The 12,557-nt window shown below is 38.5% G+C and overlaps 1 protein-coding gene across 9 annotated transcripts in view; it reads left to right on the plus strand.

Moving 5' to 3' along the window:
* The window catches only part of LOC143226696 (sulfotransferase 1B1-like), a 38,042-nt gene extending 26,125 nt beyond the window's left edge, over positions 1–11,917 (plus strand). For all 9 annotated transcript variants that reach the window (XM_076458018.1, XM_076458024.1, XM_076458022.1 and 6 more), the window contains 3 exons: positions 994–1,094; positions 3,986–4,169; positions 10,398–11,917. In XM_076458018.1, coding sequence (XP_076314133.1) covers positions 994–1,094; positions 3,986–4,169; positions 10,398–11,083 — 971 coding nt within the window. In that variant the 3' untranslated portion in view covers positions 11,084–11,917. The remainder of the gene's footprint in view (positions 1–993; positions 1,095–3,985; positions 4,170–10,397) is intronic.
* The last annotated feature ends 640 nt before the right edge of the window (positions 11,918–12,557 follow it).

Consider the following 12,557-nt stretch of genomic DNA (forward strand, 5'->3'; position numbering starts at 1 on the left):
AATACAAAAATACCATACATTCACAAAGTCGGGCTGTACAGAGAAAGCACCTCGAGCACGTGACCTGCAACAACACTATTTGGGTTTAGAAATGAAAACGTCTCGTGCCGTTGCATGTTTTGCAACTGGAGAGGCAACCGTCCGTCCCGGAACGTTACGAATGAAGTCGCGTTGGGTATACTGCAAGAATCATTGGCGCCATCTAGTAAAAGTTGGTTTTCCCGCTTTTTCCACATCAAAAATTGGCATGGGATCTACGGATCCCTGCCGCCCTGATGGATCTTAGCGGGCGTTAATCTTGTGATGCTTACACTCATCGTTTGTCTGGGTTCGCATGGTTTTTTTGGGTTTTTTTTGGGTAGCGTGAATCAAGTCTCGAGTACAGGGTGAAAAGAGATTTTCCGATCATCCACAGTTACATCTGTTCCTAAGCACCGGGAACATATATTTAAACCGAAATACCTGCCAAGTTTTCTTCCTGCAAGAAGACACGCTCACTGATCAATTAGTTGACCCGTGTCCGGTACACACAGAGAAGTTAAAATATTTTAATTTTTAACCCAGGAGGTGGTGGTGTTATCCTGTAACATATAGCCCCTCGTGTTGAATATTGAGTACAAAATGTGAAACAAACCACTAGTAGCTGTAGTTCAGGTTTTTGTAACGTAGATAGTAAATCTACTGTTAGATATAACAACGGTAAAACTTAACTTTTTAAGTAGGTATTTCATATTATTTTGTAGTTTTCTATTGCAATTAAACAGTTTTAATGCTGAATATTCTGTAAGTCGCTAATATATTAAAGATAATTTTACACTTAAGTTGGAATTAAAGGCAGTCAAACAACAGGTATAGTTTTAAGTTCTTTTAAAACGTATTGCAATCTGTATGATTTGTCTTAACAGTTCGAAATGTGTGTTTGCTAGTTATATTTGTCTGTAAGAAAGTCCACGTGTTTGAAATTTCTAAACATGCATTTCCCTTTGTGGATAGTGGTGTATGGCTCGTGGTTTGACCATGTTCTGACCTACTGGAAATTTCACCTGGATCATCCCGATAAAGTTCTTTTTATTTCCTATGAAGAGCTGAAAATTGTGAGTGTTTTGTTTTTCATACTGTATTAAGGTTAGAAAAAAAAATACGATATCGAACAAAGTTCCGAAAATGAATTAAAACAAACAGACTGGTGTTACTTAAGTGTCACCTGTTTATCTACTTGGTAACTCATGTCACGTGATCTGGCCGTATTAGTCAAACTTTTTTTTTTTTTTTGTTAGTTTAGCCTAAAGTGGTTAATCTTAAAGGTACTAAGAATTATCACATGAAGACTTATCATACAGAAATAAAATCGTCAAATATATAGAAACCTTGATCTACTAAATAACTTCAACCCAAAACATAATTTAGTTTCGATAACTTCATAAAGTGAAATAACAAATCATCTTATGTTCTTTACGAAATTAGTGAAACGTTTAATATAGACAATATCTTTACTTATTCAGTTAAGATGTATAATAAATTGCTAGAAAAGCGGTGAATAAGAATAGTCTTTAATGTGTTCGTAAACTCTCGTCTCGAGAACAACAATGTTACACTGAAGATAGTGTTAAATTAACGTAAGCCTAACTTGGTTCTAAAGTGTCATGGCGGTGGACGTTAAGATTGGTGAAGGTTTGTGTACATGCTTTGCTGAAATAAGCCCCATGATGCAGTACGATTATATTAAATGTAAATGGATGCAATCCCCAGTTAATTATATATATAAAAAAAAAAGGCATCCTTCCTTCTCTGTAACTTACATCAATGAAGCTGTTACGAAGAGAGCTAATCAGAGTTACCATAGTGTTCTGGAAATATTGTTTTTCGGAGTGTATCACCCGGCTAATTTCAAACGAGTGTTAGTTTCAAAGACCCAATTTTTCACAAAACTCGTACAATTATCACAATTTGAATGTTTTACCAGTTTGGGGGATTTGAGGTTGTCTAAGACGTTTATCAGTTTGCTGTAATTTGTCAATTCCTGTCGTTGTGTCTTTCTGTGATACAATCGCACAAACAAAATGGTATATCGAAGTAGTAAAATAATGTCTACAAGTAATTTAAACGGTAACAGACAATGTTGTGTTAACCTGAAAACGTCGGTTCATACCTCAGCTACAAGAAGAGGGTATAATAAAGGGGTGGGGAAGTCGTCCTCGTCGATCCCCGAAGATAGTACTTGGGAGGGTGACCACACAGGAATATCCGGTGATTGCATTTTTTTCTACATTATTTTTTCATATAGAAACTGGTAGGCCGCGTATATCACTCGTTTCGAAGCAGGACTGTTAAATGTCGTACCTCCTAAGAACCTACAGTAAAAGCACTGCATTACTAAACTTGTAGACATTACTGCGTCAAAATAAAGATAAGATCAAGTGTGACGGAAACATTTCGATCTTTATAGCTTCATTCAGTGGCGCGCCCTTAAAGTTCCTGTAAGTTTTGGATATCGTAACCAGTAAGTCATTTATATTGCCTCTACTGTTTATTGTCCAGTCGTTTTGTTTTTTTTTTTACGTTGTTAGACAATAAGTGTTTGGACCGACAGAGCCTTTAGCTTGGTGGCGAAAAGCGTGGAACGTGGACTTGCTTAGTCTGTGTACGTTTGGTGGAAGAGGGGGACAAACGAATTCCATAATTATGTAATATATAATGTCCAGGGGAATACGATCTTTATAGTAAGGCCATTGTCGGTGGGGCCAAACTTTATTTACAATTGCTCTTCGCTTGACAAATTTCTTAGCGCCCCCAGTGGCTCAGCGGTATGTCTGCGGACTTCCAACGCTAAAAACCGGGTTTCAATACCCCTGGTGGGCAGAACACAGATAGCCCATTGTGTAGGTTTGTGCTTAATTCAAAACAACAAGTTTCTTTGTGTCTTTGGAAGGGTTAAGCATCAATATTTAACGTAATGGTAAAACATTTGGAAAGCACAGCGACGTGTATGTGGGGGTTAAGCTGCCCTGATACTCCCTAAGTGACCTTTGTTCTCTGTCATAAAATTTCTCTACAACTACAAAAAGGTAGTCCTGATTTCACGCCGTGCTTGCTGCGAGTTATTACAAGAAACAAGATAAACATCACGATTAAAATGAATGAAACGTAGGGACTTGTATAGCTTTATAGTACAAAATAATTCATTTATAGTTTTACATCATAAAAATGTTTAAGATCAGTTGAATAAGAATAAAATAGAATCTATTTCTTCCTATGGTACCAGAAACAATCTGTAGCCTCCTCAAACCCTCATCGGAAAAAAACAAAACAAAACACCCAAAAAGCTTTCCTTATGATGCTTGAAAAACTGGCCTTTTGTGTTAACGAACTCCTGGCATTCTAATGTTTGTTTTTTTTGTAATTACTTGGAAACCATGTCCATTGGAAAGTATAGAAGAGATGGTATAATACTTTGAGGTGTAGAAGAAAGGGGGAGGTCTAGTACTGGGAAATATGAAAGAGAAGAGGGTGTTCATTGTTTGCAGATTTGAAAGAGTGAGTTCAGTACTGGGAGATGTAGATGAGGGTGTTCAATACCGGGAGATTTGGAAGGGTATGTCCAGTGGTATTGTACATGTGAGAATTTTCATAATGCAAATTTTATCATTATTTCTGAGACCGTGATGCAGACTTAGAACCTGGTAATGCTCAACAATTCTTGTATTTCAAAGTAATTCTCATGTAGTAGATAACTCAAATTGCGTTCGTATTGTATAACTTCCCACTCGTGTTGCTACTGGCCGAGAACCTCTTCTAACTGTAATTGTTCGAGGACGAAATCCCACCAGTAGTCAAGTCGCGATAGTGAAACTGTCCTCGCAAGCTTTCTATATTAACACTTGATTTGTGATTTAAATCCAACTATCTTATTCATAAAAATAAGGTAAATGAATTAGGATATTTCGTTGGAATTTTATTCACAGACTCGTTAATTCTAATATTTCAGGATTTGGAAAAGATGGTCGAAAGGATCGCTACCTTTTTGGACCACCCTCTGCCTGCTGAGACCATCAGAACGATTGCTAGCCACTGTTCCTTCGACCAGATGAAGAACAACAACATGGTGAACAGGGAACAACTCCCTGTCACCGATTTCTTTGACATGTCTCAGTCAAAGTTCATGCGGAAAGGTAAGAACATTCAACCAACTCGAACGTTGTTAACGTAAAGGTCGACTTATTCTCGCGTTGTTCGCTGTTTACTGCTTGTCAGGAGAAGGTAAAATGACAAAACCCAATCAACTAATCAGAAGTTCTCACCATAAAGGAAATGACGTGGGTCGTATAGAAATTGAGGACTTCGCTGTACAGGAAGTGAAGTGATCCACGCGTAAACAGTTTTTGGTCGGCGTTTGGGAAATAACGTGATACACATAAACATGTATTTTTGTCGGGATACTCGAAAAATGGCGTATCTGGCACAGTCAGTCGGAGTTCCACCTGACTCACGGTAAAAGCGATCGAATTGCCACGAGACACAAATATCAAAGGCTGTTGTGGGATTCGTGATTTTGTATTTTGCTTAGCATTAAAAGAATGAAATTCGTTGCTTGAAATGTCTGTATTTAACTGTATTCAGTGAACTTGCATCAATAACACATCCACATCACCTAAATAAAAAGTTGCACACCAAAATGTTGCTCTTTGTTGTTCCAAGTGAAGGCTGATATATTTTCAGATTGTATGTATGTGGTTGTGTTTTTTTTTTTCAATAGCAAAGCCACATCGGGCTATATCCTGAGTCCACCCAGGGAAATCGAACCCCTGATTTTAGCGTTGTAAATTCATTGACTTACTGTTGTAACAGCGGAGGACTTCAAATTACGTCTACTGTTGAAGTCAACGTGATATTGAATATTACTGTTTGTTGTTCCAAGTGAAGCCTGTTATATTTTCAGATTATTTCTATTGTTGAAGTCAATGTGATGTTCAGTGTTACTGTTTATTCTTCCAAGTAAAGCATTGTATATTTTCACGAGATGCCCAGTGTTGAGGCCTAATGTGACACTGAATGATATTCTTGACTGTTTCAAGTGAAGCCCGATATATATTTTCATGCTGTGCGTAGTGCTGAAGTCTCGTGACAAGGGATGTTATCCTTTGTTCTACCAGTTGCAGCCTGATATGCTTTCAGATGGTATCTTGTGTTGAACTGTAATGTGATATTAAATGTTCCTATTTGTTGTTTCATGTAAAGCCTGCTATATTTCAGCCAGTGTCTAGTGCCCAAATCTAATGTGGCCCGGGATATTGTTTGTAGTTCCAAGTGGAACCCGATACATTTTCACACTGTGCCTAGAGTGCCGATTCGTATCAGACATTGTTATTCTTTGTTATTTCAACTGAAGTCTGATGTGCTTGCACATGATTTCTAGTGCTGAAGTCTAATGCGACATTGAACGTTACTGTTTATTCTAAGTGAAGCCTGATATATTTGTACGTTATGCCTTGTTGATCCAATTGAAGCCTGATTTAGTTGCAGATAGTGTCTTGCGCTGAGGTCTAATGTAACATTGAATGTTACTGTTTTGTCGCAGTGAAACTTGAAGTGTGTTTTTATGTCCAGTGCTCAGGTCTAATGTAACATTGGATGTTACTGTTTTGTTGGAGTGAAAGTTGAAGTGGGTTTTATGTCTAGTGCTTAGGTCTAATATGGCATTGGATGTTACTTTTTCTTGTTCCAAGTGAGCCTACTATGTTTTCAGATGATGGCTAGTGATGAAGTGTAATATGACAGTGAAAGTTATTCTTTGCTGTTTTAATTGAAGCCTGATATATTTTCAGATGGTGTCTTATGTCACATTGAATGTTACTGTTAGTTGTTCCAACTAAGGCTTGTTTTTTAATTTTATGCCAAGCGATGAAGGCTAATGTGACATAGGATGTTTTTCTTTTTTGTTCCAAGTGAATCCTGATATATTTTCATTTTATGCTTTGTTCCGAGGTTTAAAGTTGCATGTGATGTTACTGTTTGTTGTTCGAAGTGGATCCTGATGTGTGTTGTCTTGATGCCTAGTGCTGAAGTGTAATGTGACATTGAATGTTATTGTTTACTGTTCCAAATAAAGATTGATATATTTGTAGATGGTGTCAAGTGCTGAACTCTGATGTGACACGGGATGCTACTGTTTGTTTTTTCCACATGAAGTCCCAAGTGGATTCCTGTATGTGGTGAGAGGACCTATCAGAAAAAGTTCTGTACTTTCAGTTTACATCTTCAGGGATCTATTCATCTTCCCACGTATTTGCCGTGCGTGGCAACCCCTGATGGGGAGAGGAAGATCCTAGTGGTTGAGGGGTCTAACTCCAAAATGCCACTTTGACCTTGAGTTCCTACAAATGGGCGGTCTTGCGATTCCCCTCCCCAGTGTCAGTTGGCTAGTTCTGTTGGACTAGGATCACCTGAGTACCACTGTTGGACGTTTTCAGTGGTTGTTGTGGACATTGTATGATGCTGGTGTTTGGATATAATGCTCCTAAAACCTTGACATTGGTTCAGTGTCCTTGTTTGACACAGCAGTATGTCCACGTTTAGGGCTCCATGATGTATGGGATCAGTAAGCACTAAATCTTTCTTCTTTGACTATTGATTCCTCAAGTCCAAGTACCAATGATAAAAACTACTCATTGGTAAATGATCATCTCTTTAAGATTGAACAGCAGTTATTCAGAAGAGAATAGAGGTATTTGCTGGTTCTCCCAAGCCCAACAAAATGCTATGTTCTGGGGACGTCGTGGTGGAAACATCAATGCTAAAGTACAATGAACTCATCTTTCGTTCGACACCCATTAGGGGCACACCCATTGAGACTACACCCCATGTTACTTTGTATTCGTCACAAGAAGGTAATGTTAAGAGGTATTTTGAAGAACATCACTGAGTTAGAGATCTTCCTTGGTTTCTCCAACAAAGGAGTTTTTGCGATAAGGCGTATCTTCCCTCGCAAGAACAGAATTATGCTGCCCACCAATGTTCTAATTTTAACGTTTACGCCACTACGTCCACCCGCTGCTATCAAGGGGGTTATCTGAACTGTAAAGTACGGCTATATATTCCCAAACATCTCGGATATTTTCAGTCAGTGGTTTTGGTCACTCAAAGACCGTCATGTTGTGGCTCTTTGATATATGCTGGTTGCAGTGGCAAAGACGATGATGCCTAATGCCTACAAGTGCAAACTTGACCTTCATTGTGTTAATTGTAGTTGATGTCACTTCTCTTACTTTCGTTCTTGTGTTAAGTGGGCCAAGGAAAAGAGGTAATATACACAACATTTATCCTGAGGCTCAGAAGTTATTGTCCTCCTCTCTGTATCGAACATATGCTATTGCACTACGTTACACTGCTTCAATATGAGTGCATAAAGATTTTTCTTTGTCTCCAACAAGGGTCGTTTTTAAATTATATGCAGTCTTTTGCCCTCTTTGGATAAGCATAATGACAAGTTCCTGCCTGCTCATGTCTCTTTTCCCACTACTCCCTTCAGTGATTGCTCGGTTCCGCTTCCTTCAGCCCTGATTTCTGATGTATGCTTAGATCTATCTTTGGTCCCAAGATGTGGAATGATCATTCATTCTTGCCCTAGTCACTGTAATCAGCATCTACAGACAGACCTTCCAACTTGATCCAGGGCAGAATCTATGGTGGTCAAATGACCTCATTCTAATAAAACAAAAAAATGGTGTGGTCATATAGCAAAACATTCTCCACCCACATTTCCTTCCTTCAAATAGCCACACTAATACAATGGAGCTGTCTAGGTTGGCATTCTAATCTAGATGACATTAAGGACTTAATTGATTCCCATGATTCTGTGTCTTTCCTTTTGAGGAAACATTTCTGAAACCTATCGATACAGTCACATTTATGTAGGCCCGGCATGGCCAAGCGTGTTAAGGCATGTGACTCGTAATCTGAGGGCCGCGGTTTCGCATTCCCGTCGCGCCAAACATGCTCGCCCTTTCAGCCGTGGGGGCATTATAATGTGACAGTTAATCACTCTATTCGTTGGTAAAAGAGTAGTCCAAGAGTTGACGGTGGGTGGTGATGACTAGCTGCCTTCCCTCTAGTCTTACACTACTAAATTAGGGACGGCTAGCACAGATAAGATAGCCCTCGAGTAGCTTTGTGCGAAATTAAAAAAAAAAATAAAAAAACATTTATGCATTTTGCTTTATACCTGAACAACAGACTGTGCGATGGAGGGGTGGCACTGGTGATTGATCAGCATGTACTCACCCTGTCTTTGCCACTCGACACACTCTTGGAGGCCATAGCCATCCGTGTTTCCTTGGGTTGTACCATCACTATTCTCTCTACCTGTCTCCTGGAGAATTCTATGACCAATTAGACCTTCATGTTCCTATCGAACAGCTACCGTCTTCCTTTTTAGGCCTGGGGTACATCAATGGACATAATCCCCTGTTGAATGGTGCTTTATATTGATGAAAGGGTTCATTCTGAAGAACGTATGCTCTCGGATCGCAACCTTTCTCTCTTCAATACTAGTTCTTACATTCATTCACCTAATCACTAGTCTTTTACTGCTATTGATCTTTCTACCTGCTCTCCTTCACTCTTCTCTCATTTCTCTTGGAGGGTTAACAGTGACCTACAGAGCAGTGATTATTTTGCTGTCATTTTGAGGGAAGTGGATGTTATACCAGGCCAACTGGCCCTTGGTCATTGCTTTTTCAGAACTTGATCGTGCATTGTCTACATGATATCGATAGATAATTGCATGGCAGCAGGAATTGTATTGTTCAGGTGGCTGTTCATTCTATTAAAATCTCGACATGTGTTCCACAGTATTCTTATCTGTGGTGGAGTTTTGTCTGCCAGATGAGAGAGAAGGTTCAAAAACGGTCCTGAGATATGTAGGTAGTTCACTTTTAAAATGCATTGCTCTACAGCGGGCTTACACCCATGCTTGGTAGATAATCCAGAAGGAATCTCGTATTAAATTCACAACTAACATCTACCATCTGTTCCAAAATTATACCTTTCGATGTGGATTCCTGTACGTGGTAAGTCCGACCTCCCAGAGAGAAGGTTCTGTACTTTTAGTTTACCTTCTCTTGGATCTAAACATTGACCCACGTATTTGCCGTGCGTGGCCTCCCATGAAAGGGAGGAAGGATCCTGCTGGTTGAGGTAACCCCTAACACACCACTTTGGCCTTGAATTCCTGCAGACGAGCGGCTTTGGGTGCCCCCCCCCCTTCCTCATGGTTAGTCGGCTGGCCCTCTTGAGCTAGGATCAACTGCGTACCAGTGTTGAACGTTTTCAATGGGTATTGTGGACGTTGTGTCTGCTGGTATTCGGGTATAGTACTCATGAAACCCTGGCATTGCTGCATTATCATTGTTTGGCATTGGTGGGTGGGGTGAGTGAGTACTGAAATGTAAAGTCTTTATTATGGATACCCTCATTCAACAAAAAATAAATAAAAATGAAAAACCAGATTATTGGAAAACAATCACACACAGACAACTCCTGTACTTCGATTTCTAATTATGCATTACTTTTCTGAAAAATTTGTAGGATAGATGTCTCCATCTTTTATTTAAAAGGGATTAAAAGAGCTTGCTGTTCCCAAGTCAGTAAGGAAGTTGTATTCTGGAGACATTTGGATGGAAACATCTTCAAACCAAACTCCTTTTGAAATCAAAGGCCATTGGAGATGTGCTCATCGAGGTTATCCTCATGCAACTTTTTAATTCTTCAAGAGTAGTTATAGTTGAGAAAGATTTAAAGAACATTCCCGAGTTTGAGATATTCGCTGTTTTGTCCAGCCAAGGCGTTTCTGCAGTGTCGAATCTCCCCTCGCAAAGACAGAATTATGATGCTTACTAATGTTCAGATATTGATGTTTACATCGCAACGTCCGCCTGTCAAAGTCAAAGCAAGTTATCAGAACTTTAAATTGCGGCCATACATTCCCAACCTCCTCAGACGTTTACAGTGTCGGCAGTTCTGTCACTCGAAGACATCACGTCATGGTTCTTTAACACATTCTTGTTGTTACAAGAGATGCCAACCATTACGATTTTGGTGTATACATTACGACTATACGTTCATACAGACAAATATTACGACTTGTTGCAACTCCCAAATTATTATATATTATATAGGCCTATAAAGTGATAAATTGTTCCACATCACATATCGAATAAAATGGTGAGCATCGAGTCTGATTAAGGCTTAAGAACAAGCAGTGACCCGTGTAACATTTTATAATTAGGAAAGTCAAAAACACTTTCAATAAACGTTTTATTGGCTATACCAATAACACGTTGAAGATGCGACACCTAAAGTAATATTTTTTTTTATAATTAAAAATATTTTGTTCTTTCCAGGGATCATTGGAGATTGGAAGAACTACTTCACAGATGAACAAAATCAGGAGTTCGAGACTGTATACAAGGAGAAAATGGCAGGGTCTGGGTTGGACCTTGTATTTGAGCCAGATGATGCCTTCAGACGAATGAAAACCTACGGTCGAATTATCCTTCCGTGTCAAATACGACCTACTAAAGAAAACGGTAATTTTCCAAAGGGGTTTGGTGAAGATAAATTTACAAATGAACAGCAAACCGGACCTTGGACCACTGACGTTAGTGTTTCGTCCGATCTCGTTTTATGTGCGGAGGAAACGGATTCTATTCATACCCACGTCCATAGTCCAGGTACAGAGACCAACAGAACAACAAATCAGTGTCCGGGCTCTGAAGTTGTAACAGATAAAAAGTTTAACGACTTCGGCGGTGAGAAAATTAGATCAAAGCCCAAAGCTGAGAAGATCACGAAAACAGCCCAGAAATATGGGTTACAGAAAGGTTACGAGAAAGATTGGGAATCTTGCCTAGAGGGTGGACTTAAAGAAAATGATAGAGATGTGATATATGGAAATCACCGGAGAAATCTCAATGACTCCAAACGATCGTTGGACTCGACGCTGAAGTCCAGACATTCGATGAGCAGCTCAGCACCCTTAGATCCGTATATTACTCCGGACCCTCTCACCTTAGATCTTGTACTTTAGAGCAGAAGACGGCCATGCACTTAATACGTGTTTAGAAGTAACGTTGATGCACGTAGCATCACATTACGTGTGAATTATGTTGTATGGTGCCTTCAGACTCGTGTGCATAAACTGTTATTTATCACAAACCTTGTATCAAAATATCTGTTCCTTAATAACTGGTGTGAGGAATGGTTTGTCTGTAAATATGATAAACTAAATGTTAGTCGAAAAATTAGTTTATTTAGCGTTTCCAAACGTATGGATATCATCTGGCTAGTCGATTTAAACTGGCATAAAATAAAACATTCGTGAGCGTTTGAGATGTTTAAAATTTATTACGCTGAGGCTTTTGCTGCTTTTTATATTTACTCATTAAAATAATTTTTTTTTTAAATAATAAAAACAGTTAAATTTCGTAATTATTTTTGGTTAGCTAGTGTAACGCACCTTATAAGTAGACTTCACAGTAGGTTAAATAGTAAATATCTATTATTGTATAAAAGCTGTCCACATTTTAATAGACTACTCGTTAAAATTCTTAAGCCTAAAACTTTGTACATTAAATGAATTTGCGTAGAAAACATTTCAAAAATTTAAGTTACATTCACAAGGTAACGTATTAATAATTATATCGGTGTGTGTGTGTGTACATCTTATTAGTTGCTCTTAATCACAAGCTAGTAAGGCACGTTTGTCAGTTGCTCTGAAATGTTTTATGATGTTTGAGAAAATCTCTAAAACAGTTAACTGTTTCAGATCGAGTTGTGAATGTAGAAGTTAATTTGTTGCAATTGTTAAAATCTTCTGCGAAATTTGTGAACAATAAATACTGCTGTTTTGGCTTTGTCATAAGTTTTTGGTGTGTGTATATAATTATGTATGTATGTTATTTCAAAGTAATTAGTACACAAAGTAACATACAAGTATGTAATTAAGCTGAAACGGAGCCAACTGTGACGATTCGCATAATACATCGAGTGCCTAACTTAACCATAAACGTATAATAACACGCTGTTTTGTGTTTAAAGTTCGAATATTGTTAGATCTCTAGCAAAAATGTCTTAGAAACTAACATCAAGCACGCGACGGTATGAGGGAAAGCGAAAACTTAAAAAGAAATTAGGTGAACAACTTAAATGAGCTTACGTAATTATTATATTTATGTGGTGAAATAATATATACCTGTTAAAAACAAATTGCATTGTACTAATGGTTAAACCTGATTGGTTTCGGGAGACCAGTATTATTTGTAGCTTAAGTATGTGGCTCGTTCGTATTTAAACTTGTCCATTTGGACCAACGTCCACTCTAAGAAAGTCGAGTTCCAATCGGGGCTGGATTTAACACCAAATGAAGTTCTTGTTCAATGCTGAAGAACCCCTTCCAAGGGTGATTCAAAATTGAGACACACATGTAATTTGCATGGGTTGTACCCCTACTAAATCCAATACTCATTCGGATACAATTTTGTTATTGAACACTAGTGTGGTTC

This window comes from Tachypleus tridentatus, chromosome 9, assembly GCF_004210375.1.
Source record: "Tachypleus tridentatus isolate NWPU-2018 chromosome 9, ASM421037v1, whole genome shotgun sequence".
Lineage (NCBI taxonomy): Eukaryota > Metazoa > Arthropoda > Merostomata > Xiphosura > Limulidae > Tachypleus > Tachypleus tridentatus.